General features: G+C 45.1%; 1 protein-coding gene and 1 non-coding gene across 3 annotated transcripts in view; both read right to left on the bottom strand.

The window, feature by feature from the left end:
* Positions 1-25423, bottom strand: part of GMEB1 (glucocorticoid modulatory element binding protein 1) — a 32331-nt gene extending 6908 nt beyond the window's left edge. Inside the window, exons 1-7 of one of the 2 annotated variants that reach the window (XM_025369641.1) lie at positions 25258-25423; positions 18256-18368; positions 16743-16867; positions 15158-15261; positions 9860-10017; positions 7035-7166; positions 5577-5714 (exon numbers count right to left, since the gene is read on the bottom strand). In XM_025369641.1, the coding sequence (XP_025225426.1) occupies positions 5577-5714; positions 7035-7166; positions 9860-10017; positions 15158-15261; positions 16743-16867; positions 18256-18368; positions 25258-25385 (898 nt within the window). In that variant the 5' untranslated portion in view covers positions 25386-25423. The remainder of the gene's footprint in view (positions 1-5576; positions 5715-7034; positions 7167-9859; positions 10018-15157; positions 15262-16742; positions 16868-18255; positions 18369-25257) is intronic. The other variant, XM_025369649.1, reaches the window with a different exon arrangement.
* Positions 18651-18780, bottom strand: LOC112616137. Its single transcript, XR_003117577.1, has one exon.
* Positions 25424-27586: the final 2163 nt, after the last annotated feature.

Genomic DNA, 27586 nt, shown 5'->3' with positions numbered 1-27586 from the left:
TGTCCCTGTAATCCTAGCTACATGGGAGGCAGCCAAGGCAGGAGAATTGCTTGAACCCAGGAGGCAGACATTGCAGTGAACCAAGATCATGCCACTGCACTCCAGCCTGGGAGACAGGGCTAGACTCCACCTCAAAAAAAAATTTTTTTTTAATATCTTGCATCTGTTTATAGTTCTGACTTTAGGTTTTGAAAACATAGTCCCTATACTAGATAGAGTTAAGTTTCATCTCAATTTTGCTATTTTCTATCTGTGCAACCTTTGGTAAGTCATTTCACTCTTTTCTCATCTAAAACGAATGGAACTAATAATACTCTGCAAAATAGACATGAAGATTAGAAATATATTTTAAGTGTCAAACATGAGGATTGGCATGCAAGATTATTATTTTTATTATTATTATTTTTTTGAGATGCAGTCTTGCTCTGTCACCCAGGCTGGAGTACAGTGGCACAATCTCAGCTCACTACAAGCTCTGCTTCCCAGGTTTAAGCGATTCGACTGCCTCAGCCTCCTGAGTAGCTGGGATTACAGGTGCGCACCACCAAGCCCAGCTAATTTTTATATTTTTATTAGAGACAGGGTTTCACCATGTTGCCCAGGCTGATCCTGAACTCCTGATCTCAACTGATTCACCTGCCTCAGTCTCCCAAAGTGCTGGGCGTGGTGGCTTATGTCTGTAATCCCAGCCCTTTGGGAGGCCGAGGTGGATGAATCACCAGCCTGACCAATATGGTGAAACCCCGTCACCACTAAATACAAAAAATACAATAAAATGGCCGGGCATGGTGGTCATGTCTATAGTTCCAGCGACTTGGGAGGCTGAGGCAGGAGAATTGCTTGAACCTGGGAAGCAGAGGTTGCAGTGAGCCGAGATTGCACCATTGCACTCCAGCCTGGGAAACAACAGTGAAACTCGTGTCTCAAAAAAAAAAAAACTGGGCCAGGCACGGTGGTTCACGCCTGTAATCCCAGCACTTTGGGAGGCCGAGGCAGGTGGATCACGAGGTCAGGAGATTGAGACCATCCTGGCTAACACGGTGAAACCCTGCCGCTACTAAAAATACAAAAAATTAGCCGGGCATGGTAGCGGGCACCTGTAGTTTCAGCTACTCTGGAGGCTGAGGCAGGAGAATGGTGTGAACCCGGGAGACGGAGCTTTCAGTGAGCCGAGATCACACTACTGCACTCCAGCCTGGGCGACAGAGCAAGACTCCGTTTCAAACAAAAAAACGCTCCGCCTCCTGGATTCACGCCATTCTCCTGCCTCAGCCTCCCGAATAGCTGGGACTACAGGCACCCGCCACCACGCCTGGCTAATCTTTTGTACTTTTAGTAGAGACAGGGTTTCACCGTGTTAGCCAGGATGGTCTTCATCTCCTGACTTCGTGATATGCCCACCTCAGCCACCCAAAGTGCTGGGATTACAGGCGTGAGCCACCGCGCTTAGCCCTCTGTTCCCTTCTATATAAAACTTCTGGAAAGAACTGTAAGCCAGGTGCAGTGGCTCACGCCTATAATCCTGGCACTTTGGGAGGCTGAGGCAGGCGGATGGCTTGAGCACAGGAGTTTGAGACCAGCCTGGGCAATATGGCAAAAATCCAGTCTCTACAAAAACTACAAATATTAGCCAGCTGCAGTGGTATGTGCCTGTAGTCCCAGCGAATTGGGAGACTGAGGCAGGAGGATCAATTGAGCCCAGATGGGTAAGGCTGCAGTGAATTGTGACTGCATCACTGCACTCTAGCCTGGATGACAGAGCAAGATCCTGTCTCCAAAAAAAAAAAAAAAAAAAAAAAAGGTCAGTATTTGTGTTCATTGCTTCCTTAACTTGGACAACTTTACCTACATTCCTTCCATGGTCACCTCACTTGGTCCCATGGTTTGAAATAACATACACATGCTGAGCACTCCCACATGTACATCTCCAGCCCTGACCTCTTTGCTGTATTCCACATTCATACTTCTGTCTAGATGAGTGACATCTCTATTTGATGGTCCAATAGTCATCTCAATTTAAGAGGTAAAACTAATTTTGATTTCCTCTCTAAACCTGCTCCTTTCCCAGTGGCCACCATCTCAGTAAATGGCATCACCACTCACAGCTCAGGCCAGAAATGTGTGAATCATCCCGGTATCTTTCTTGCTTTTTCACCCTGCATCCAATCCATCAGCAAGACTTGACAGTTTGACATTCAAAATACATTCTCAATCTAATCACTTCTTCCTAAATCTACCGCTACCCGCTCTAATCCATGATACATTATCTCTTGCTTGGACTAATTCCTTTAAGAGCTTCCCAACTGGTCTTCTTTCTACTTTTTCCCCATAGAGTCTGAGTCTACTCTCCACACAGCAACCAGAACAACCTCTTAAAAATACAAATCTGGAGGCCAGGCACGGTGGCTGACACCTATAATCCCAGCACTGTTGGAGGCCAAGACAGGTGGATTACCTGAGGTCAGGAGTTCAGGACCAGCCTGGCCAACATGGTGAAACCCTGTCTCTACTGAAAAATACAAAAATTAGGTAGGTGTGGTGGCAGGCACCTGTAATCCAAGCTACTCGGGAGGCTGGGACAGGAGAATTGCTTGAACCCAGGAAGCAGAGGTTGCAGTGAGCTGAGATAGCACTCCAGCCTGGGCGACAGAGCCAGACTCCATCTCAAAGGAAAAAAAAAAAAAAAAGATTCTGTTGTCAAGTTTGCTTAAGTGTATGGTATGTAAGGTATGAGTTATAAAGAAGTAACAACAAATGACTAACAAAAATAAGAATTCGCTGGGTGCGGTGGCTCACACCTGTAATCTCAACACTTTGGGAGGCTGAGATAGGTAGATCACCTGAGGTCAGGAGTTCGAGACCAGCCTGGCCAACATGGTGAAACCCCATCTCTACTAAAAATACAAAAAACCTAGCCAGGCATGGTGGTGTGTGCCTATAATCTCAGCTATTCAGAAGACTGAGACAGGAGAATCACTTGAACTTGGGAGGTAGAGGTTGCAGTGAGCCAAGATCACACCACTGCACTCCAGCCTAGGCAACAGAGTGAGACTCCGTCTCAAATAAATAAATAAATAAATAAATAAATAAATAAATAACCAAATAAGGATTCACTGAACATACGAGGTCTCACCATAATCCCATTTCTTTCTTTCTTTCTTTTTTTTTTTTGAGATGGACTCTCGCTCTGTCACCCAGGCTGGAGTGCGATGGTGTAATCTCCGCTCACTGCAACCTTCGCCTGCCGGGTTCAAGCAATTCTCCCACCTCAGCCTCCTAAGTAGCTGGGATTACAGGCACCTGCCATCACGCCTGGCTAATTTTTGTATTTTTGTAGACACAAGGTTTCACCATGCTGGCCAGGCTGGTCTTGACTTGCCGACCTCAGGTGATCCGCCCGCTTCAGCCTCCCAAAGTTCTGGGATTACAGGCATGAGCCACAGCGCCTGGCCCATAACCCCATTTCTATCAGATTAGAACATCCTTTTACATTCTGCACAGCAGCACCCTGAAAGTATTCAGAAACAGCTATAAGTGAACACAGTAGGTTCAGAAAGCCTTAAGTTAATAGGATATGAGAATAATCTAAAATCAAGTGGATTTCTCCAATTTTCAGACTCTCTATATATACACATAGTGGACATACACACATAATGAGTATATACAGAGAGAGTCTGAAAATACATATCTCAGCTGGGCGCGGTGGCTCATGCCTGTAATCCCAGCACTTTGGGAGGCTGAGGTGGGCGAATCACCCAAGATTAGGAGTTTGAGACCAGCCTGGCCAACATGGTGAAACCCCATCTCTACTAGAATTACAAAAAATTAGCTGGCCGTGGTTGCACGAGCCTGTAGTCCCAGCTACTCAGGAGTCTAAGGCAGAAGAACTGCTTGAACCCAGGAGGTGGAGGTTGCAGTTAGCTGAAATCGTGCCACTGCACGCCAGCCTGGGTGACTGAGTGAAACTCCGTGTCATGGAAAAAAAAAAAAAAAAAAGAAAAGAAAATACATATATTGAGAGACAGAATGCTTTGTCAGTTTCTTTTTTTTTTTTTTTTTTTGATACGGAGTCTTGCTCTGTCACCCAGAGTGGAGTGCAGTGGTGTGATCTCGGCTCACTGCAAACCTCCACCTCCTGGATTCAGTGATTCTCATGCCTCAACCTCTCGAGTAGCCGGGATTACAGACATGCACCACACCCAGCTAATATTTTTTTTTTTTTTTTTTTTGTATTTTTAGTAGAGACAGGTTTTCACCATGTTGGCCAGTTGGTCTCGAACTCCTGACCTCAGTAATCCGCCACTCTCAACCTCTAATATACGGGGATTACAGGCGTGAGCTACTGCACCCGACCTTTTTTTTTTTTTTTTTTTATTAGAGACGGGGTTTTTCCTTGTAACCCAGGATGGTCTAAATTTTTTGACCTCGTGATCCGCCCGTCTCGGCCTCCCAAAGTGCTGGGATTACAGGCGTGACCCCCCCCGCCCGGCCTTTTTTTTTTTTTTTTTTTGAGACAGGGTCTTGCTCTGTAACCCAGGCTGGAGTACAATTGTATGATCATAGCTCACTGCAGCATCGAACTGCTGGGCTCAAGTGATTCTTCTAAGCCTCAGCCTCCCAAGTAGCTGGGACTACAGGCACCCACTACCAACCACACCTGACTAATTTTTAAAAAGCTTTTTGTAGGCCAGGAGCAGTGGCTCATGCCTGTAATCCCAGCACTTTAGGAGGCCGAGGCAGGGGGATCACCTGAGGTCAGGAGTTCAAGACCAGCCTGGCCAACATGGCAAAACCCTGTCTCTACCAAAAATACAAAAATTAGCCGGGCATGGTGGTGGGCGCCTGTAATCCCAGCTACTCAGGAGGCTGAGGCAAACAGAATTGCTTAAAACCCAGGAGGCAGAGGTTGCAGTGAGCTGAGATTGCACCACTGTACTCCAGCCTGGGCAATAAGAGTGAAACTCCATCTTAAAAAAAAAAGTTTTTTTGTGGAGACAAAGCATTTCATGATGTTGCCCAGATTACTGGCACCATTTATAAAGACAAAAATTACCTGTGGAAAAGCATGGCCAGATCTGAGTTCAAAACCTAGTTATGAGCCGGGCGCCGTGGCTCAAGCCTGTAATCCCAGCACTTTGGGAGGCTGAGACGGGCGGATCACGAGGTCAGGAGATCGAGACCATCCTGGCTAACACGGTGAAACCCCGTCTCTACTTAAAATACAAAAAAATTGGCCGGGCGAGGTGGCGGCGCCTGTAGTCCCAGCTACTCGGGAGGCTGAGGCAGGAGAATGGCGTGAACCCGGGAGGCGGAGCTTGCAGTGAGCGGAGATCGCGCCACTGTACTCCAGCCTGGGTGACAGAGCGAGACTCCGTCTCAAAAAAAAAAAAAAAAAAAAAAAAAACCTAGTTATGAACCTTAGACAAGTGACTTAATTTATATGAGCCTTAGTTTCTTTATCTGTAAAATTAAGATAGTAATACCTATACATCAGGGTTTTTGCAAGGCTTACAGGACCTGCCTACAGAGGTGAGTATTCAATAAATGACTGCTACTGTTAGGATTAGTGCACTTACCTGTGACCTGGAAGGGAGCCTGGATGAGCCGCTGCTGAACTCCCCGGAGTAGCTCCTCTATTTCCTTCTGTATATTGCAGACAACTTCTTCCATCAGCCCTACATCAGCTATTCCTTTCCAGAACATCAAAGTGTCCTCTGGCACAAGAAGGATAAGACAGAGGGTAAAAAAGAGACACTACACAGATACTTAGGCAAATCTCTACAATGTGAAATTCAAAATTATTTTAACTCAAAAGAATTTCTTATTGGGCCATTCCTGAAAAAAAGGAATAGGCTTTGGAATACTAGATGCTTCCTGAGTGGGCACCCAATTATTTGGCCCTTTCAGCAGCATAGGTGCTTGGGATAATTGCCTCAATTTGTTATTCTCTGAATTTGTCATAGTTCTCACTACAAAGAATAGTCATTTTCTTTCAATAAAGATATTAAACATTAAATAAACATATTTAATATTAAATATTTAATTTTAATTTAATTTAAAAATGAGATATTAGATATTTAATATCATAAAAGTTAAATAGTAAAGATATTAAATTAAATATTAATTAAGATATACTCTCCCTAGTCCTATACTTAAGAAAACAAAACAAAACATTTGGATAGACGGGGCTATAAGCTCTCTGAGGGTGGTGGCTCTATCTTTTCTTTTTTTCTTTTTCTTTTTCTTTTTTTTTTCTAAGATGGAGTTTCGTTCTTGTTGCCCAGGCTGGAGTGCAATGGCGCGATATCAACTCACTGCAACCTCCGCCTCCCAGGTTCAAGCGATTCTCCTGCCTCAGCCTCCCAAGTAGCTGTGATTACATGCATGTGCCACCACAACCGTTGTATTTTTAGTAGAGACGGGGTTTCTCCATGTTGGTCAGGCTGGTCTTGAACTCCTGACCTCAGGTGATCCACCCACCTTGGCCTCCCAAAGTGCTAGGACTACAGGCGTGAGCCACCGTGCCCGGCCTGTCTTTTCATCTATGCACCTAGCACCTAACAACAGTGCCAACTAAAAATGAATTAATAAATGGAGGGTGATGTGAAGCCTCTCCTGGTCCCTTCTAAGTGAACAATCATTAATCACCATGCTCTATAACACTTGGCATCTATTTTTTCCAGCTAACATCTCAAAACTTAGGTTATCTAAGAAATGTGCCAAGGTTGGAGGCAGTTTGATCGGATGAAAAGCATAGACTACATAGTCAAACAGCTAAATTCAGCTCTGACACTTGTTTGTGACTGGTCTTAGGCAAGTTGCTGAACCTTTCTGAATTCTGATTTCTTTGTGTGTAAAATGTGACTCTGCAGGGTTATTGCATGGATTAAAGTAGGATGTTTGTAGCTATAGTTAGTATTTATATGCATGAGAAAATCCAGCGAAAGTAATTAAGAGGTTTTCCGTGTCCATAATGATAATGGTGATAAGGGTCACAAGACCCTGCAAGATATCTGAGCCCTATAGAAGAATACCTGAAATTTCCTCTGAGTCTTTCTTTACACCCTCCTCCGTGGCCATGGTGACAGCAGCGGTGAGAGCTGAGTTCCATTCCAGCCCTGCCTCTTCCATGCTCTCTTCTGAGATGGCAATCTGCGTGATGCTACCTAAAAGCAGTCCAGTAGAGGTGAGAATGGTGAATGTAATGAAAAAATTATAGCCATCCTATATCTCATAGTCAACAGCTACAAAGACCTTGTTATTTTAACATTCTAGTCTCTTGGCTGCAGGTCCCTATTTTAAAAACTAGACTCTTAGGTAAGCCAGGATGAATACTGGATTTTCTAAAGAAAACCTGACTTGCAAAGGAAAATGCTTTCTTACTTTGAATAGAAAGTGAAAGATAACTTACAAAATCACAAAAGAGCAATGTGTTTCCTGGGTGGATATGTTTTTGAAAGAGATTGAAGATAGGCATTACTACTAGGCTGCCTGCCCCAGACTTATTGAGGGTGAAGAAAGCTTGAAATAATTTAAGAGAAAGGTATAGTGCTTTGCCAAGAGCTCTACTACAAGCAAGTTTGATACTAAGCATCTAACTTATTTATTAGCCTATAAAGACAAAGTAAAAGAAATGGAGATCATAAAAATCAGATAAGAGATTCATGTATAGCAGATTCACAAGGGGGAAAAAATACCCTTTGCTATGACTTGTATAGTAAGATTTTGACTGGGCATGGTAGCTCATGCCTGTAATCCTACCACTTTGGGAGGCTAAGGTGGGCAGATCGCTTGAGCCCAGGAGTTTGAGACCAGCCTGGGCAACATGGCGAAACCCAATTTCTACAGAAATTAGCTGGGTGTGGTGTGCACATCTGTGCACCACTAGTTACTCACTAGGCTGAGGTGGGAGGATCACCTGGGCCCAGGGGCTTAAGGCAGCAGTAAACCATGACTGTGCCACTGTACTCCAGCCTGGGTGACAGAGTAAGACCCTGTCTCAAAAAAAAAAAGAAAGCTTTTGGCCAGGTGCGGTGGCTCATGCCTGTAATCCCAGCACTTTGGGAAGCCGAGGCAGATGGATCATGAGGTCAGGAGAACGAGACCACCCTGGCTAATGCGGTGAAACCCCATCTCTACTAAAAATACAAAAAATTAGCCAGGCGTGGTGGCGGGCGCCTGTAGTCCGAGCTACTCAGGAGGCTAAGGCAGGAGAATGGCGTGAACCTGGGAGGCGGAGCTTGCATTGAGCCGAGATTGTCCCACTGCACTCCAGCCTGGGCAACAGAGCGAGACCATCTCAAAAAAGAAAAAAAGAAAGCTTTTAACAAAGAGAATTGAGAAAAAACAAACTAATCCAAAAAGCAATATAGGTAAGTATGGACTCTACACACTGGAGGATATCAATAATCAAGCAAAAGATAATCAAGTAAAGGACTTATAGCCAAATAAAAAGGAAGTACAGTTGTCCCTCAGTATACATGAGGGATTGATTCGTGGACCACCTGCATATATAACCAAATCTGCACATGTTCAAGTCCTAAAGTCAGCCCCGTGGAATCCACATATACAAAAAGTAAAAGTTAACACTTCATAGACCCGGGTTTTGCATTCTGCAAATACTGTATTTTCAATCCATGTTTGGCTGGAAAAAAAAAAAAAAAAAAAAAAAGCTGCATAAAAGTGGACCCCTGCCGATCAAACCCATTGTTCAACGGCCAACTGTAAATAACATTTCACAGTATTTTTCACTTTTCAAGTGAAAAGTCAAGTGTTCAAATATTCAAACTGCCAGATATTTTATACTTTCCTGAAAGGGATTTAGGTTTCAAGAGAGTTGGCTTCTACTCACCCACTGGTTACACACAGTATATTAGAACTGACCAAAAGATCTTTTTTTTTTTTTTTTTTGAGACGGAGTGTTGCTTTGTCACCCAGGCTGGAGTGCAGAGGCATGATCTCAGCTCACGGTAACCTCTGCCTCTCAGGTTCAAGTGATTCTCCTGCCTCAGTCTCCTGAGTAGCTGGGATTACAGGCATGTGCCATCACGCCCAGCTAATTTTTTTTTTTTTTTTTTGAGACGGAGTCTTGCTCTGTCGCCCAGGCTGGAGTGCAGTGGTGTGATCTCGGCTCACTGCAAGCTCCACCTCCTGGGTTCACGCCATTCTCCATTTTTCAAAACAGCCTAATTGAACCTTAATATGCAAAGTGGCACCAAAGTGAAACTCTTATATAATTATAACTATTGAACTACCTTTCCAATGCTTACAATGCATTGTAAGGAAAAAACAAAGGAGGAGGTCTGGCCAATAGGAATCATTTGGAAGAAAACAAAGCATGTTTCCAAAGCATGGAATCCCATCCAAGATTAGCATACTTCACAAGGCACATCAACGCTCATGAGAATTGAAATTAAGATTATATAAGAGGCCGGGTGTGGTGGCTCATGCCTGTATTCCCAGCACTTTGGGAGGCTGAGGCAGGTGGATCACCTGAGGTTAGGAGTTCAAGACCACATAACAAACATGGAGAAACCCTGTTTGTACTAAAAATACAAAATTAGCCGGGTGTGGTGGTGCATGCCTGTAATCCCAGCTACTCGAGAGGCTGAGGCAGGAGAATCACTTCAACCCACGAGGCAGAGGTTGCGGTGAGCTGAGATCGCACCATTGCACTCCAGTCTGGGCAACAAAAGCAAAACTCCGTATCAAAAAGAAAAAAAAAAAAAAATATATATATATATATATATATACACACACACACACATATACATACACACACACACACACAAGGGAGAAATAAGGGGGAAAGTTCTGCTGAAAAACACAGTGGGTTTTCAGGTGGTTTCCTACCCCCTACCATCAGCCGAAGTGGGTGTCTGCACCACACTTGTCTGCTGTCCTGGCACTGGAGCTCTTGCACTGCTGATCAGAAGATCAAATTTGGTGCTTCTGCAGGTATTGGAGCAAACTTTGTCATGTTGGTAAAAATCAATCTGTCCGGAGTCCATCATTTTCCTGTGCAAAGGGAGACAAGAAGTACCAGTTCAGCCTATACTTCATATAGTGGGAACTAGGCCTTAGGGAAAAATAGGGACAACATTGCTGAGTCTACTGTGTAAATTAGGGAAACCTAATAGTGTTAGAAGTCATTAGGTTGCAAAAATTCTAATTTGGGCTTTAAATTTTCACTGGTCCTGCCCACATTTACCAGTATTCCTTCTCCCTCCGTAGTTTATTCATTATGAGTACTCCAGCAAGATCTGGTGCCAGTTTCACAGACATAAAGTTTCAGTCTTTTAAAAAACTCTCCTAGGTATACAGAAAAAAGTTGACTATACTAAACCCACTCTGGAAAATGTCCTTATAATTGGATCCACAAAACGTTATTATAGACCACGAGCAAAACCATGGGGTATTTTAATTATAGTAAATTCTATGTTATAATGTCACGTGGCTTTCACTAAATATTTTTTAGTATTTTCTTTTTTACATTTGGGAAGAATTGGCATGTGCTTGTCTTTCTGGGTAAATAAAACCCACCAAGAACAACAAAACTCAAACTTAAAGGTATTCCTTAGCCAGGCGCAGTGGCTCATGCCTGTAATCCCACCACTTTGGGAGGCCAAGGCAGGAGGATCACTTGAACTCAGGAGTTTGAGACCAGCATGGGCAACATGGTAAAACCTCATTTCTATAAAAAATACAAAAATCAGTCACGCGCAGTAGCTTACGACTGTAATCTCAGCACTTTGGGAGACCGAGGCGGGTGGGTCACGAGGTCAGGAGATCAAGACCATCCTGGCTAACACGGTGAAACTCCTCCTCTATTAAAAATACAAAAAAAAATTAGCCGGGCGTGGTGGCGAGCGCCTGTAGTCCCAGCTACTCGGGAGGCTGAGGCAGGAGAATGGCATGAAACCCAGGAGGCGGAGCTTGCAGTAAGCCGAGATCACGCCACTGCACTCCAGCCTGGGTGACACAGCGAGACTCTGTCTCAAAAAAAAAAACAAAAATCAGCCAGGCATGGTGGCTCATGCCTGTAGTCCCAGCTAATTGGTAGGCTGAGGCTGAAGAGTTGCTTGAGCCTGGGAAGCTGAGGTTGCAGTAAGCCGAGACTACGCCACTGCACTCCAGCCTGGGTGACAGTTAGACCCTGTCTCAAAAATAAATAAATAAATAAATAAACAAACAATAAAAATAAAAATAAAGGTATTCCTTCCCAATTTCATTGCATTACTAATTTCTGCTTACAAATCATCTGAAATTTTTTTTAAAAAACGATGTTTCTTTGGAAGTACAGGAGTAAAATAATTTAAAAAAATTTTTTTTTTTTTTTTTAGATGGAGTCTTGCTCTGTCGCCCAGGCTGGAGTGCAGTGGCCGGATCTCAGCTCACTGCAAGCTCCGCCTCCCGGGTTTACGCCATTCTCCTGCCTCCGCCTCCGGAGTAGCAGGGACTACAGGCGCCGGCCACCTCACCTGGCTAGTTTTTTGTATTTTTTAGTAGAGACGGGGTTTCACTGTGTTAGCCAGGATGGTCTTGATCTCCTGACCTCGTGATCCGCCCGTCTCGGTCTCCCAAAGTGCTGGGATTACAGGCTTAAGCCACCACGCCTGGCCAAAATTTTTTAAATAAAAACAAAAAGAACACAAATAATGTTTGCGTGTCTCTGACTAACAAAAACGATGTGGGCTGGGCACAGTGGCTCACACCTGTAATCCCAGCACTTTGGGAGGCCAAGGTGGGTGGATCACCTGAGGTTGGGAGTTCAAAACCAGCCTGACCAACATGGAGAAACCCCATCTCTACTAAAAATACATAATAAGCTGGGCATGGTGACACATGCCTATAATCCGAGCTATTTGGGAGGTTGAGGCAGGAGAATCGCTTGAACCCAGGAGGTAGAGTTTGTGGTGAGCTGAGATCACACCACTGCATTCCAGCCTGGGCAACAAAAGCGGGGCATGGTGGCTCACACCTGTAATCTCAGCACTTTGGGAGTTGAGGTGAGCAGAGCATTTGAGGTCAGGAGTTCGAGACCAGCCTGGCCAACATGGTGAAACCCCGTCTCTACTAAAAATACAAAAAAATTAACTGGGTGTGGTGGTGCGCACCTATAATCCCAGCTACTCAGGAAGCTGAGGCATGAGAATCACTTGAACCCAGGAGGTAGAGATTGCAGTGAGCCGAGATCATGCCACTACACTCCAGCCTGGGCCACACAGCAAAACTATGTCTCAAAAAAAAAAAAAAAAAAAAAATTCCCCCCCCAAAAAAAACCAGGCCGGGCACGGTGGCTCAAGCCTGTAATCCCAGCACTTTGGGAGGCCGAGACGGGTGGATCATGAGGTCAGGAGATCGAGACCATCTTGGCTAACATGGTGAAACCCCGTCTCTACTAAAAAATACAAAAAACTACCCGGGCGAGGTGGCGGGCGCCTGTAGTCCCAGCTACTCGGGAGGCTGAGGCAGGAGAATGGCGTGAACCCGGGAGGCGGAGCTTGCAGTGAGCTGAGATCTGGCCACTGCACTCCAGCCTGGGTGACAGAGCAAGACTCCGTCTCAAAAAAAAAAAAAAAGAAAAAAAAAAAACAAAAGCCGGACACAGTGGCTCACACCTGTAATCCCCGCACTTTGGGAGGCTGAGTCGGGCAGATCACGAGGTCAGGAATTCAAGACCAGCCTGACCAATATGGTAAAACCCCGTCTCTACCAAAAATACAAAAATTAGCCAGGCAAGGTGGTGTACTCCTGTAATTTTAGCTACATGGGAAGCTGAGGCAGGAGAATCACTTGAACCTGGGAGGCGGAGGTTGCAGTGAGCCAAGACTGTGCCACTACAGCCTGGGCGACAGAGTGAGATCCCGACTCGAAAAGGAAAAAAAAAGGCCGGGCGCGGTGGCTCACGCCTGTAATCCCAGCACTTTGGGGGGTCAAGGCGGTTGGATCACCAAGTCAGGAGATCGAGACCATCCTGGCTAACATGGTGAAACCCCGTCTCTACTTTTTAAAAATACAAAAAATTAGCCAGGCGTGGTGGCGGGCACCTGTAGTCCCAGCTACACGGGAGGCTGGGGCAGGAGAATGGCATGAACCCAGGAGACAGAGCTTGCAGTGAGCCGAGATCACGCCACTGGACTCCAGCCTGGGTGACAGGGCGAGACTCCAAAAAAAAAAAAAAAACCTATGTGAAGAAAATATTTAGCATTTTCAGCTGGCCACAGTGGCTCACATCTGTAGTCCAAGCTACTCTGTAGGACTGCTAGAGCTGAGGAGTTTGAGGCTGATCATGCCAATGCACTCCAGCCTTAGTGACAGAACATGACCTTTTTTTTTTTTTCAATTGCCCTTTTTAAAAAATCTTTGGGCTGGGTGCAGTAGCTCACGCCTGTAATCCCAGCACTTTAGGAGGCCAAGGTGGGTGGATCACCTGAGGTCAGGAGTTCGAGTTCAGCCTGGACAATATGGTGAAACCCCATCTCTACTAAAAGTACAAAATTAGCCAGGCATGGTGACACATGCCTGTAATCCCACCTACTCGGGAGGCTGAGGCAGGAGAATCGCTTGAACCTGGGAGGTGGAGGATGTGGTGAGCCGAGATCGCGCCATTGCACTCCAGCCTGGGCAACAAGAGTAAGTCTCCGTCTCACCAAAAAAACAAACAACAACAACAACTAAAATCTTAGGCCGGGCAAGGTAGCTGACGCCTGTAATCTCAGCACTTTGGGAGGCCAAGGTGGGTGGATCACGAGGTCAGGAGATCAAGACCAGCCTAACACGATGAAACCCCGTCTCTACTAAAAAAAAATACAAAAATTAGCTGGGCATGGTGGCACAAGCCTGTAGTCCCAGCTACTCGGGAGGCTGAGGCAGGAGAATCACTTGAACCCAGGAGGTGGAGGCTGCAGTGAGCCAAGACTGCACCACTGTACTCCAGCCTGGCAACAGAGCGAGACTCCATCTCAAAAAAAAAACCAAAAAAATCCTACAATACACAGACAACGTCAACATTTTAGCATATTTTCTTCTACTAAATTTTACTTACATATATGTCTTAACACAGCCAAAATCAATTTAATAAATTTTCTGTTTTTCTTCCTTCAAATTATGTCATAAGCATTTTTCATGTAAAATCTCTTCAGAAATATTTTAATGACGGCAAAACATTCATAGTATATACTCATATATATTTAGACAGGTCATAATTGACTTTAGAAGTCTTTGACTATATATTAAAGCAGACTATAAGTTTCACATTAATAAATAATGTTGTAATAAACATCTTTATGCTTGAATCTCTACAAGCATTATGGATTTTTCTTGAAAGAGATTCCTTAAAAATAATTATTTTTATTTTTTAATTTTTTATTTATTTTTTAAAATTTTATTTTTTCCCCCCATTAAAAAGAATTAAATGGCCGGGCACAGTGGCTCATGCCTGTAATCCCAGCACTTTGGGAGGCTGAGGTGGGTGGATTATGAGGTCAGGAGTTCAAGACCAGCCTGGCCAAGATGGTGAAATCCTGTGTCTACTAAAAACTACAATTGCTTGAACCCAGGAGGCGGAGGTTGCAGTGAGCCAAGGTCACGCCACTGCACTCCAGCCTGGGTGACAGAGCAAGACTCTGTCTCAAAAACAAACAAACAAACAAAAAATCTTTCTTGTCTCCCAGGATTTTGAAGAATAAGTTGATTAAAGTCAAATAATGCAGGGATTGCTCAAGCCAATTTCTCAGAAAGAATAAAAATGTCAACCTAAAGAGAAAAACCATGGCCGGGCGCGGTGGCTCAAGCCTGTAATCCCAGCACTTTGGGAGGCCGAGACGGGCGGATCACGAGGTCAGGAGATCGAGACCATCCTGGCTAACACGGTGAAATCCCGTCTCTACTAAAAAAATGCAAAAAACTAGCCAGGCGAGGTGGTGGGCGCCTGTAGTCCCAGCTACTCGGGAGGCTGAGGCAGGAGAATGGCGTAAACCCGGGAGGCGGAGCTTGCAGTGAGCTGAGATCCGGCCACTGTACTCCAGCCTGGGCGACAGAGCGAGACTCCATCTCAAAAAAAAAACAAAAAAAAAAAAAGAGAAAAACCCACATTCTAGCATGATTACGTGCCCCAAAGTTTGTTGAAAGGTATGTGCTTAACATTAGAGCTTACCTGAGCATGATCCCACCCAGACGAATAGCTCTCTTCCAGTCCTTCAGAGTGGACTTGCCAGCCAGATGAACAAAGTGCTTGGGGCTGATCAACTGATCATTGAACTAAAAGTAAAAAGAAAAGTCCAAAATAGTCTAATGTCAACTTAGGCAGGCCAAGAGGGGAAATAATGAAATGATAACTCTACATCATTTGCATAAAAAATACCCAGATGACATCCTAAGCCTTGACTATCCAAACTCCTGCACTATTGTGTTAGAGAAGACGATGCTTCTCGGAGCACAGTCTCCATTCCTGGTACGAAGCTACAGAATACATGCAGAGATAAGAGATAAATATATTAATAAATCTCTAAAATCCATTTATGCCTGGAATCAGGTGGTTGGGTCTAGTGTGGCAAACAAAGGCTGTTCAAATAAACTGAAATAATCTATCCAGCCCTAATGAAGACAGCATAAGCAATTCTATTTTTATCAATTTTGTTTTTGGCTAGTCAATCTAATAATTTTTTTTTTTTTTTTTTTGAGACAGAGCATCACTCTGTCACCCAGACTGGAGTACAACAGCGCAATCTCAGCTCACTGCAACTCTGCCCCGAGGTTCAAGTGATCCTCCTGCCTCAATCTCCGCAGTAGCTGGGATTATATGCGCCCAACACTATGCCTGGCTAATTTTTGTATTTTTTGTAGAGATGGGACTTCACCATGTTGTCCAGGCTGGTCTCTACCTCCTGATCTCAGGTGATCCACCCACCTCAGCCTCCCAAAGTGCTGGGATTACAGGCATAAGCCACCTCACCTAGCCAGTATATATATATATATTTTTGAGACAGAGTATCGCTCTGTCGCCCAGGCTGGAGTGCAGCGGTGCGATCTCAGCTCATTGCAAGCTCCGCCTCCTGAGTTCACGCCATTCTCCTGCCTCAGCCTCCCGAGTAGCTGGGACTACAAGCACCCGCCACCACGCCCAGCTAATTTTTTGTATTTTTAGTAGAGACGGGGTTTCACCGTGTTAGCCAGGATGGTCTCGATCTCCTGACCTCGTGATCCGCCCACCTCGGCCTCCCAAAGTGCTGAGATTACAGGCGTGAGCCACCGCGCCTGGCCGCCAATATATTTTTTGAAGATGCAAGGTTTTCCAGCCCAGGCAACATAGCAAAACCTTCCATCTCTACAAAAATTAGCCAGGCACAGTGGTGCACACCTGTGGTCCCAGCTACACAGGAGGCTGAGGTGGGAGAATCACCTGAACCCAGGAGGTGGAGGCTGCAGTGAGCCAAGATCGTGTCATTGCACTCTAGCCTGGGCAACAAAGAAAGTCACGCAATGTCTCACCATGTTGCCCAGGCTGGTCTCGAACTCCTAAGCTCAAGTGATCTTCCCACCTTGGTCTCCCAAAGTGTTAGGATTACAGGTATGAGCCACCACATCCAACCCAAAGTTCTTATTTTTTCTACTGTGACACAGAACAATAGCCACCAAAAAAAAAAACCTGATCTAGTGCAAGAGAAAAAGGATGCATGGAACTGACACCCTTTGAAAACAAGGAGTCCCAAAATTGGCTTCAGCATGGAGAAGACAATTACCTTGACACACTTCACATTTATTCCCGGACACACAAACTTCTTCCAGAGGAGGATGGCTTTGCTCTCCCCACAAGTTATAGGGTAAGCAATTTCCATATCCTCATTTGCTTCTATAGTGCCTGTATCTGAAAACAGAAAAAAAATCCGTTATTTATCAAACAACTCTTCCCCAAAGCTGAAACTCAAAATCTCTAGTCTCCTGGTTCCCCTGAGGGACTAACACTTCACTCTTGCTGGTATCGTTTAGGGATCCTCTGGAAGAAGTCTGGCCTAACAGCTATCTCTTCCCAAGCTCCCACAGTGTGCCAGACACCATACTATATATTTTACACACGTAATCTTGTTTAGTTCTTACAACAATCCTGTGAGGCAGTGATTATTTCCTAGGTGTTTTTTTTTTCTTTTTGCCTTTTTTGAGATGGAGTCTCACGCTATCACCCAGGCTGGAGTGCAGTGGCGTGATCTTGGCTCACTGCAACCTATGCCTCCCGGGTTCAAGCAATTCTCCTGCCTCAGCCTTCCAAGTAGCTGGGATTACAGCCATATACCACACACCACCACGCCTGGCTAATTTTTATATTTTTAGTAGAGATGGGGTTTCACCATCTTGGCCAGACTGGTCTTGAACCCCTAACCTCGTGATCCACTCGCCTTGGCCTCCCAAAGTGCTGGGATTACAGGTGTGAGTCACCTCGCCCGGTGTAGGTGGTGTTTTTTTGGTGGTTGTTGTTGTTTTGGAGATGAAGTCTCACTCTTGTTGCCCAGGCTGGAGTGCAGTGGCACGATCTCGGCTCACTGCAACCTATGCCTCCCGGATTCAAGCAATTCTCCTGCCTCAGTCTCCTGAGTAACTGGGATTATAGGCGCCCACTACCACGCCAGGCTAATTTTTATACTTTTAGTAGAGATGCGGTTTCGCCATGTTGGCCAGGCTGGTCTCGAACTCCTGACCTCAGGTGATCCCCCGCCTTGGCCTCCTAAAGTGTTGGGATTATGGGCATGAGCCACTGTGCTCGATTACGTTTTTTTTTAATTAATTAATTAATTAATTGTTTCCTAGGTGTTAAATATAAGTATATGGGCCTCAGGTTAACTGACTTTCCCAAGGACACACTTAGAGGTGAGAAATTGGGATTTAAACTCAGATTTGTTAAATTTCAAAGTTTCTTTCCAGTTTCTTTCCACTGACTGCCTTCTAAACAATACCTTATCAGTCATCAACAACTTCTTTAATGACAGGTATCAACTTTGAGGTTCCAATTTCTATGTGGGATTTTTATAGATAAAAAGTCTTTTCAGTTACCCTTCCAAACTGACGTTAACCAACCAACTGATGACCCTAGCATCTTAAGTCAGTGGTGTCTCAAGATGTACCACCATCAAAATCGAGGGCTGTAGTACTGGTAGAGCACACAGGGATGGGAGAAAAACATAAGGCATAGATGGCAAGAAAACTCAACCAAGGAAGCTAAGGTCAAAGGCATTAGAATGACAAAAACAAAAAAAACCTTACCAATCCCTTCTTCAATTTTGTGTATCGTGTGAGTTTCTACTGCTACAACTGCCGTGTTGTTCTCCGACCCAGCTTCATAAATCCTGTTGTAAAAGTGTCCATCGATAAACAAACTACATAAATCATGAAAAAATTAATATTCACAGCATGGGGTTAAGAAATTTGTTTCAATCTATCTCAAAATAAATAAAATAAATATACTTTATAACTCTGACTAGTTTCCCGTTACATTTAAACTCCAAACTTCCCAGGACTGCTTAGCAGCTTCTACCATGGAAATGAATCGACAACTCTCCTCACCTCAAAGGAAAGTAATTCTTGCTACTTATTTATTTACACCACCACTTGCTACTACTGTATTACACCAGACTTTTCCCTTCATAACTTTATTTTTTAAATGTCAGCGGTGGAATAATCCACGCTTTTTACTTGCAAAGGGTGAACAGAAAGCTACCATATTTCTCTAGGACATTTACAAACAGTTACCTTCACCTTGAGAAGAAACTGAATAAAAATAAATGTCCACTCCTTTCATAACTTTTTTTTGTTTTTGAGACAGAGTCTCACTCTCTCTCCCAGGCTGGAGTGCAGTGGTGCAATCTCGGCTCACTGTAAGCTCTGCATCCCAGGTTTGCACCATTCTCCTGCCTCAGCCTCCTGAGAAGCTGGGACTACAGGCGCCCACCATCATGCCCAGCTAATTTTTTTTGTATTTTTAGTAGAGACAGGGTTTCACTGTGTTAGCAGGATGGTCTCGATCTCCTGACCTTGTGATACACCCGCCTCGGCCTTCCAAAGTGCTGGGATTACAGGCATGAGTCACCGCGCCTGGCTCCCTTCGTAACTTTAAATTGGCCGGGCATGGTGGCTCATGCCTGTAATCCCAGCACTTTGGGAGGTCGAGGCAGACAGATCACCTGAGGTCAGGAGTTCGAGACCAGCCTGGCCAACGTGGTGAAACCCCATCTCTACTAAAAATACAAAAATTAGTCAGGCATGGTGGTGCACCTGTAATCCCAGCTACTCAGGAGGCTGAGACAGGAGAATCACTTGAATCAGGGAGGCGGAGGTTGCAGTGAGCTGAAATTGCACCACTGCACTCCAGCCTGGGCAATGGAACAACACTCCATCTCCAAAAAAAAAAAAAAAAAAAAAAAAACACTTTAAATGCCCATGGCATAGTATGGCTACAAGTACACGACTAATTCATATTATGGAATTACCCTGAGAAGACTAAAAAGTAGTACCAGCAGATAGTTTGAGACAGGAAGAACCAGGCTGACTGAAAAGTTGATGTCCGTTGTTGGAAACAGTGTATTTTGCCGCTGGGGTGGGAGGTGTTTGTTTGTTTGTTTTTAGCATCTTTTAAGGTACCATAACCAAGCTATTGACATGAGCAAAGCCTAGTGGAAGAAAAGTAAGAGAGAAACTACATCCAAAGTAACTAGGAGTGACTAGAGGCACCACTTAGAGAAGGTTATATAATGCAGATCTCTCCAAGATATCTCTACATTTATGGGGTCAGATAATGTAACCTGATACATCAACAATCAACATCCTTTATTTAATTTCTGTAATAAACTTGATGTGCTAATTATTGCATCTTGTTACTTGAAAGCACTGCCTGAATATTCTCCTTTGTATCAATGACTACCTCCACAGTGATACCTCTAGTACAGACCTCCCTTCTGAATTTCACACTCAAACATAGCCAACTGCTAAATGAATAAATACATTTGTGTGTGTGTTTGTTTCTTGAGATGGAATTTCGCTTTTATTGCCTAGGCTGGAGTGCAATGGCACGATCTCGGCTCACCGCAACATCTGCCTTCCAGGTTCAAGCAATTCTTCTGCCTCAGCCTCCCGAGTAGCTGGGATTATAGGCATGCGCCACCACACCCAGCTAATTTTGTATTTTTAGTAGAGACAGGGTTTCTCCATGTTAGTCAGGCTGGTCTCGAACTCCCGACCTCAGGTGATCCTCCCACCTCAGCCTCCCAAAGTGCTGGGATTAGAGGCGTGAGCCACCACACTCAGCCAAATAAATACATTTGGAAGTCTCATAGGACTTTGACGAATTCATTATGTCTAAAATAACCATCAAGTTCCCTTTTCCCAATCACCCTCAAACTATTATTCTTCCTATACTCTCCATCCTTGTTAATAGCACCACTCAGCACACTGCAGACAGAAATCTGGGAATCACACTAGATTTTCTTTTCCTCTTTCTCAACTCCACATAGTCAGTCACCAAATCCTGCTGGATGCATCACTTTAACACTATCCATCCTCCCTCCCTGTCTCTATCTCCACTGCTACTGCCTTAATTCAGGCCTCATCATTGCTATACTAGTATCCTTGCATCTAACTAATCTTCTACATTCCCACCAGATTGATCATGTGATTCCCTCCTTAAAATCCCTCAAACACCCTCTCTCCTCATTGTTAAAATAAAGCTCCAAATCCTTTGTGTGATATTTAAGCTTCTTTAAGATCTGGCCCCTGGTTTCAACTCTTCCCAAACCTCGCCTTAAAATCCAGGCCCCGACACTGCCAAACTATTTGTGGTTCCCAAAAGTGCCATCTTCTTATACCTTCTTTCTCTTACTTCTGCCATTTCCCAGAACATTATTCTCCACGTTTTTTTTTTGTTTGTTTGTTTTTGTTTTTTTTTGATAGGGTCTCATTCTGTTGCCCAGGCTAGAATGCAGTGGTGTGATCATAGTTCACTGCAGCCTTAACCTCCCTGGCTCAAGCAATCCTCCATCTCAGCCTCTTCAGTAGCTGGGACTACAGGAATACGCCACCATATCTGGCTAATTTTTGTATTTTTTTTATAGAGACAGGGTCTTCCTATTTGGCCTAGGCTGGCCTTGAACTCCTGGACTCAAGTCAAACTCCTGCCTCTGCCTCCCAAAATGCTGGGATTACAAGCATGAGCCACTGCGCCAATCTCCTATCTGTCTTTTAATAAGTAGCCTCTAGGATGCTTTTCTTTCCCTCCCAATCCCTTCAGTATAACCACTTACTTCCTACTTTATGACCCAGCTGTACTTTGGGTTTTGTCATAACACCTATCACACTTAATGTATGCTTATTTATCTGTCTGTCTCCCATTGAGCACAGGCTAAGAGGTCCCCGAGTGCATAGATTATAGCTTATTCATTTATGCAATGTTGTATGCTCAGCATGTAGCTGACTGACTGGAACATGGCAAAGTACCCCATAAATGGCTATTCAGGGGATGAGGATTTTGATAAACATGAGAAACCATTGCTTCAAATAAGATTGGTAAACTCATCCTAAATTGACCACTGTGTGAAAAATCTCTTAAAAGAATACATTCTCATGTATGAATAATGTCTTTTTTTTTTTTTTTTTTTTGGAGACAGAATCTCGCTCTGTCGCCCAAGCTGGTAGGGCAGTAGTACAATCTCAGCTCACTGCAACCTCCACCTCCCGAGTTCACACAATTCTCCTCCCTTAGCCTCCCGAGCAGCTGGGATTACNCCACCTCCCGAGTTCACACAATTCTCCTCCCTTAGCCTCCCGAGCAGCTGGGATTACAGGCGTGTGCCACCACATCTGGCTAATTTTTGTATTTTTAGTAGAGACAGGGTTTCACCATGTTGGCCAGGCTGGTCTCGAACTCCTGACCTCAGGTGATCTGCCCGCCTTGGCTTCCCAAAGTGTAGGGATTACAGGTGTGAGCCACCACACCTGGCCTTTTTTTGTTTTGTTTTTTTGACACATGGTCTTACTCTGTTGCCCAGGTTAGAGTGCAGTGGCATGATCACAGCTCACTGCAACCTCAATCTCCTAGGCTCAAGTGATCATCCTAGCTCAGCCTCCTGAGTAGCTGGAACTACAGGTGTGAGCCACCATGCCTAACTAATTTTTAAATTTTCTGTTGAGACAGGGTCTCGCTGTGTCGCCCGTTCTGGTTTTGAACTCCTGGGCTCAAATGATCCTCCCACCTTGGCCTCCTAAAGTGCTAGGATTACAGGCATGAGCCACTGCACCCAGTCAAGTAATTTCTTTTTTTTTTTTTTTTTTTGAGACGGAGTCTCCATCCGCCGCCCAGGCTGGAGTGCAGTGGCCAGATCTCGGCTCACTGCAAGCTCCGCCTCCCGGGTTCACGCCATTCTCCTGCCTCAGCCTCCCGAGTAGCTGGGACTACAGGCACCCGCCACCTCACCCGGCTAGTTTTTTGTATTTTTTAGTAGAGATGGGGTTTCACCGTGTTAGCCAGGATGGTCTCGATCTCCTGACCTTGTGATCCGCCCATCTCAGCCTCCCAAAGTGCTGGGATTACAGGCGTGAGCCACCGCGCCCGGCCTGGCCAAGTAATTTCAGCAACCAGTAAATTGTACTTAAGGGTGGCAAGTAGGAGGCAGTCTATATTTTTACAAGCAAACAAGATTTCCCTTTTTTTGTTTGTTTGTTTCTTTTTTTTGAGATGGAGTCTCACTTTGTCGTCCAAGCTGGAGTGCAATGGCACAATCTCAGCTCACTGCAACTTCAGCTTCCCGGGTTCAAGCAATTCTCCTGCCTCAGCCTCCTGAGTAGCTGGGATTACAGACGTGTGCCAACACCCAGCTAATTTTTACATTTTTTAGTACAGACAGGGTTTCACCATGTTGGTCATGCTGGTCTCAAACTCCTGACCTCATGATTCACCCACCTCGGCCTCCCAAAGTGCTGGGATTACAGGTGTGAGCCACTACAACTGGCCGTAAACAAGGTTTTTATCAGGGAAAAATTATCTAAACTCACTCAGGATAGTGATGGATTGAGCTTAATTCTCTATATCTACTATAGCCATAGTTAAAAGTCATGAAATACGTTCAAAACGTTAAGGCATCGTAAGATACTGACATTCCCTATGAATCATCATTATGTTTACTAGAGCTTAAAAGGTAAGTCCACATTATTGTATTCTTTCTTTTTTGAGACAGAGTCTTACTCTCTCACCTACTGCTGGAGTGCAGTGGCACGATCTCAGCTAAATCCCATCTCTTCTAAAAATACAAAAATTGGTCAGGCACGGTGGCAGGAGCCTATAGTCCCAGCTACTAGGGAGTCTGAGGCAGGAGAATCGCTTGAACCTGGGAGGCGGAGGTTGCAGTGAGCTGAGATCCCACCACTACACTCTAGCCTGGGCGATACAGAGAGACTCCATCTCAAAAAAAAAAAAAAAAAAAAAAAAACCTCCTTTTTAAATCTTCTCTTTTTCCAATACCTTCATAATACATTGTATTGTAGTAGGTGCTAGACTCAGCTTGATAATTTCCCCTCCATGGGGGCTCAGAGAATTTATGGTCGTTGCCTTGCCTGAAGTCCTCTGACTCTAGCTACACTGTCTTTTGGTAGACACATAAGGAGCCTCTGTGAATAGTGCAGATAAATAAGATGAGGCAATCGGGGCAACAAAGCAAGACCCCTATCTCTACAAAAAATAAAAGTCAACATTTGAACTCTGAAGTAAATCATGCTTTCATGGTTATGCTGAAGAATCATAACTGTGCAAGAGTGGGATTGGAACTGGAATTTTTATTTATTTAATCAAAGTTCCAGGACACATGTGCAGAACGTGCAGGTTTGTTACATGGATATACGTGTGCCATGGTGGTTTGCTGCACCTATTGACTCATCCTCTAGGTTCCCTCCCCTCGCCCCTTCACCCCGCAACAGGCCCCAGTGTGTGTTGTTCCCCTCTGTGTGTCCATGTGTTCTCATTGTTTAACTCCCATTTATGAGTGAGAATATGCAGTGTTTGCTTTTCTGTTCCTGTGTTGGTTTGGTGAGGATGATGGCATCCAGCTCCATCCATGTAGGCCTGGAATTCTTTTTTTTTTTTTTTGAGACGGAGTCTCGCTCTGTTGCCCAGGCTGGAGTGCAGTGGCCGGATCTCAGCTCACAGCAAGCTCCGCCTCCCGGGTTTATGCCATTCTCCTCCCTCAGCCTCCCGAGTAGCTGGGACTACAGGCGCCCACCACCTCGCCTGGCTAGTTTTTTGTATTTTTTAGTAGAGATGGGGTTTCACTGTGTTAGCCAGGATGGTCTCGATCTCCTGACCTCGTGATCCACCCGTCTCGGCCTCCCAAAGTGCTGGGATTACAGGCTTGAGCCACCGCACCCGGCCAGGCCTGGAATTCTTAAATTGAGTATGTGCCGAAATGATAATGTGCTGGGTATATTGGGTTAAATAAAATATGTTATGAAAATTAAAAAAAAAAAAAAGAACAAAAGAAAAATCAGCCAGGTGCAGTGGCATGTGCCTATATTCCCAGCTATTCAGGAGGCTAAAGTGGGAGGATCTTTTGAGACCAGGAATTCGAGGTTGCAGTGAGCTATGATCACACCACTGCCTTCCAGCCTGGGTCACAGAGTAAGACTCTGTCTCAACAAAAATAACAATAAAATAACTGGCCGGGCACGGTGGCTCAAGCCTGTAATCCCAGCACTTTGGGAGGCCGAGACGGGCGGATCACGAGGTCAGGAGATCGAGACTATCCTGGCTAACACAGTGAAACCCCGTCTCTACTAAAAAATACAAAAAAAAACTTAGCCGGGCGAGGTGGCAGGCGCCTGTAGTCCCAGCTACTCGGGAGGCTGAGGCAGGAGAATGGCGTGAACCCGGGAGGCGGAGCTTGCAGTGAGCTGAGATCCGGCCACTGCACTCCAGCCTGGGTGACAGAGCGAGACTCCATCTCAAAAAAAAAAAAAAAACAATAAAATAAAATGAGGGCGCCATGTAACCTACCCTCAAGGAGCTCAAGGTGGAGAAGAGAAGCAGACATAAGGAAACATGTAACTGTTGGTAATAAGTACTAAAATGACAAATACAGCACGCAATACAGTATATTATACAGATGAAAACTGAGCCAGCTCTGATTGATGTTAAATGTTCCATTGTGCTAAGCAACCATAAAGTTGTAATTTCCCCACCCTTGAAACTTCCCAAAATACTTCAGAATACCCAAATCTCTAGCCACTTACCCTTGTTGCACAGGCTGTAACTGCAAGATCACTTGAGTTTTAGTGTCTTCAGGATTCTCCCCTTCATTTCCTTCAGTGGGTACCACAACCACATCCCCCACTGGGACACTCACTTCTGCATTAGCCATCTTTCACATGAAGTCAGATAGCTGGGACTGCTGTCGGGAATGAGAAGCACCAATAACTTAATCCGGTTTGAAAAGAGGTTAATAGGCTGGGCACGGTGGCTCACACCAGTAATCCCAGCACTTTGGGAGGTCGAGGCAGGTGGATTGCCTGAGGTTGGGAGTTCAAGACCAGCCTGACCAACATGGAGAAACCTGTCTCCACTAAAAATACAAAATTAACTGGGCGTGGTGGCGCATATCTGTAATCCCATCTACTCGGGAAGCTGAGACAAGAGAATTGCTTGAACCCAGGAGGCAGAGGTTGCAGTAAGCTGAGATTATGCCATTGCACTCCAGCCTGGGCAACAAGAGCGAAATTCCCTCTCAAAAAACAGAAAGGAAGAAAGGAAGAGAGGGGAGGGGAGGGAAGGGGAGGGCAGGGGAGGGAAGGGGAGGGGAGAGGAGGGGAGGGGGAAAAGAAAAGAAGTCAACCGGCCGGGCGCGGTGGCTCAAGCCTGTAATCCCAGCACTTTGGGAGGCCGAGACGGGCGGATCACGAGGTCACAAGATCAAGACCATCCTGGCTAACACGGTGAAACCCCATCTCTACTAAAAAAAATACAAAAATAAACTAGCCAGGCGAGGTGGCGGGCGCCTATAGTCCCAGCTACTCGGGAGGCTGAGGCAGGAGAATGGCGTGAACCCAGGAGGCGGAGCTTGCAGTGAGCTGAGATCCGGCCACTGCACTCCAGCCTGGGCGGCAGAGCGAGACTCCGTCTCAAAAAATAAAAAAAAAAAAAGAAAAGAAGTCAACCATGTGAAAGGAACGCCAAGATAATGCCTAGAGCACCCTAGAGATCATGGGTCTCTAAAAAGGATGGGAACTATGAGATGGGCTATCACAGGCTCCGATCCTTCCAGAAACGCCTCAACAGTCACTTGCTAGTATAGGTTTTCTTAGTATGTGTGACTCATTCCATGGTGTTCTGCAGCAAGCTCTAACAGCTCCTGAGAACCAATTGTGCATACATATCTCTTCCAACTTTGAGTTTAGTGACACTAAGTTGACAGCTTGAAATCAGCAATGCTGGGCGTAAACAGACCCAAAATTGACAAGCACTACAAATCAGAGTATTTTGTTTTTCTAGAGAGCTGGTTTGCAGCATATTACTAGCTCACACCAAACAGTAAGCTCTTGAAAATTAGGAATCACATCTACTTTCTGTGCAAACAGCCATTTTGCCTCAAGTTCTCTGTCCTTTAAAATACTTAGTATCTGTGGAGGGAGTAAGTGAACAGAGCTGCATGGGAACAGGAAGATGACTTACATCATGTAGTTGCTTAATAAATGCTGAATTCACTTGTACGACCTCTAGGACTTTTTTTTTTTTTGAGCCAAGGTCTCACTCTGTCGCCCAGACTGGAGTGCAGTGGCACAATCTCGGCTCACTGCAACGTCTGCCTCCCAGGCTCAAGTGATTCTCCTGCCTCGCCCTCCCCAAGTAGCTTGGATTATAGGTGTGCACCACTACCACTCAGCTAATTTTCGTATTTTTAGTATAGACAGGGTTTCACCATGTTGGCCAGGCTGGTCTTGAACTCCTGACCTCAAATGATCTACCTGTCTCGGCCTCCCAAAGTGCTGGATTCCAGGTGTGAGCCACCGAGCCTGGCCCCTCTAGGACTTTTCAATACCTCTTTGCCTCAGACTGAATGGAGAGGTAATCTTGCCCAGTATCTCCCTTGCAGAGTTACTGAGAAAACCAGCCTCCAGCACCATGTGCTCCTTGACTCTAAAGTTACTCCAAGCATTGTCCCAATCTTAATGAAAACTCAGAGGACCCCAAGATATTCTGCAGTTATTAGTCTTCACCGTTGAAAAGAGTCACTTAAGAGAGTATAGGTGCCGGGCACAGTGGCTCAGGCCTGTAATCCAGCACTTTGGGAGGCCTAGGCAGGCGGATCAGGAGGTCAGGAGATCCAGACCATCCTGGCTAACACAGGGAAACCCCGTCTCTACTAAAAACACAAAAAATTGCCGGGCGCGGTGGCTCACGCCTGTAATCCCAGCATTTTGGGAGGCCGAGACGGGCGGATCACGAGGTCAGGAGATCGAGACCATCCTGGCTAATACGGTGAAACCCCGTCTCTACTAAAAATACAAAAAATTAGCTGGGTATGATGGCGGGCGCCTGTAGTCCCAGCTACTCGGGAGGAGGCAG

The sequence above is a fragment of the Theropithecus gelada genome, chromosome 1 (assembly GCF_003255815.1).
Source record: "Theropithecus gelada isolate Dixy chromosome 1, Tgel_1.0, whole genome shotgun sequence".
Lineage (NCBI taxonomy): Eukaryota > Metazoa > Chordata > Mammalia > Primates > Cercopithecidae > Theropithecus > Theropithecus gelada.
This window is presented reverse-complemented; position numbering and strand designations above follow the sequence as displayed.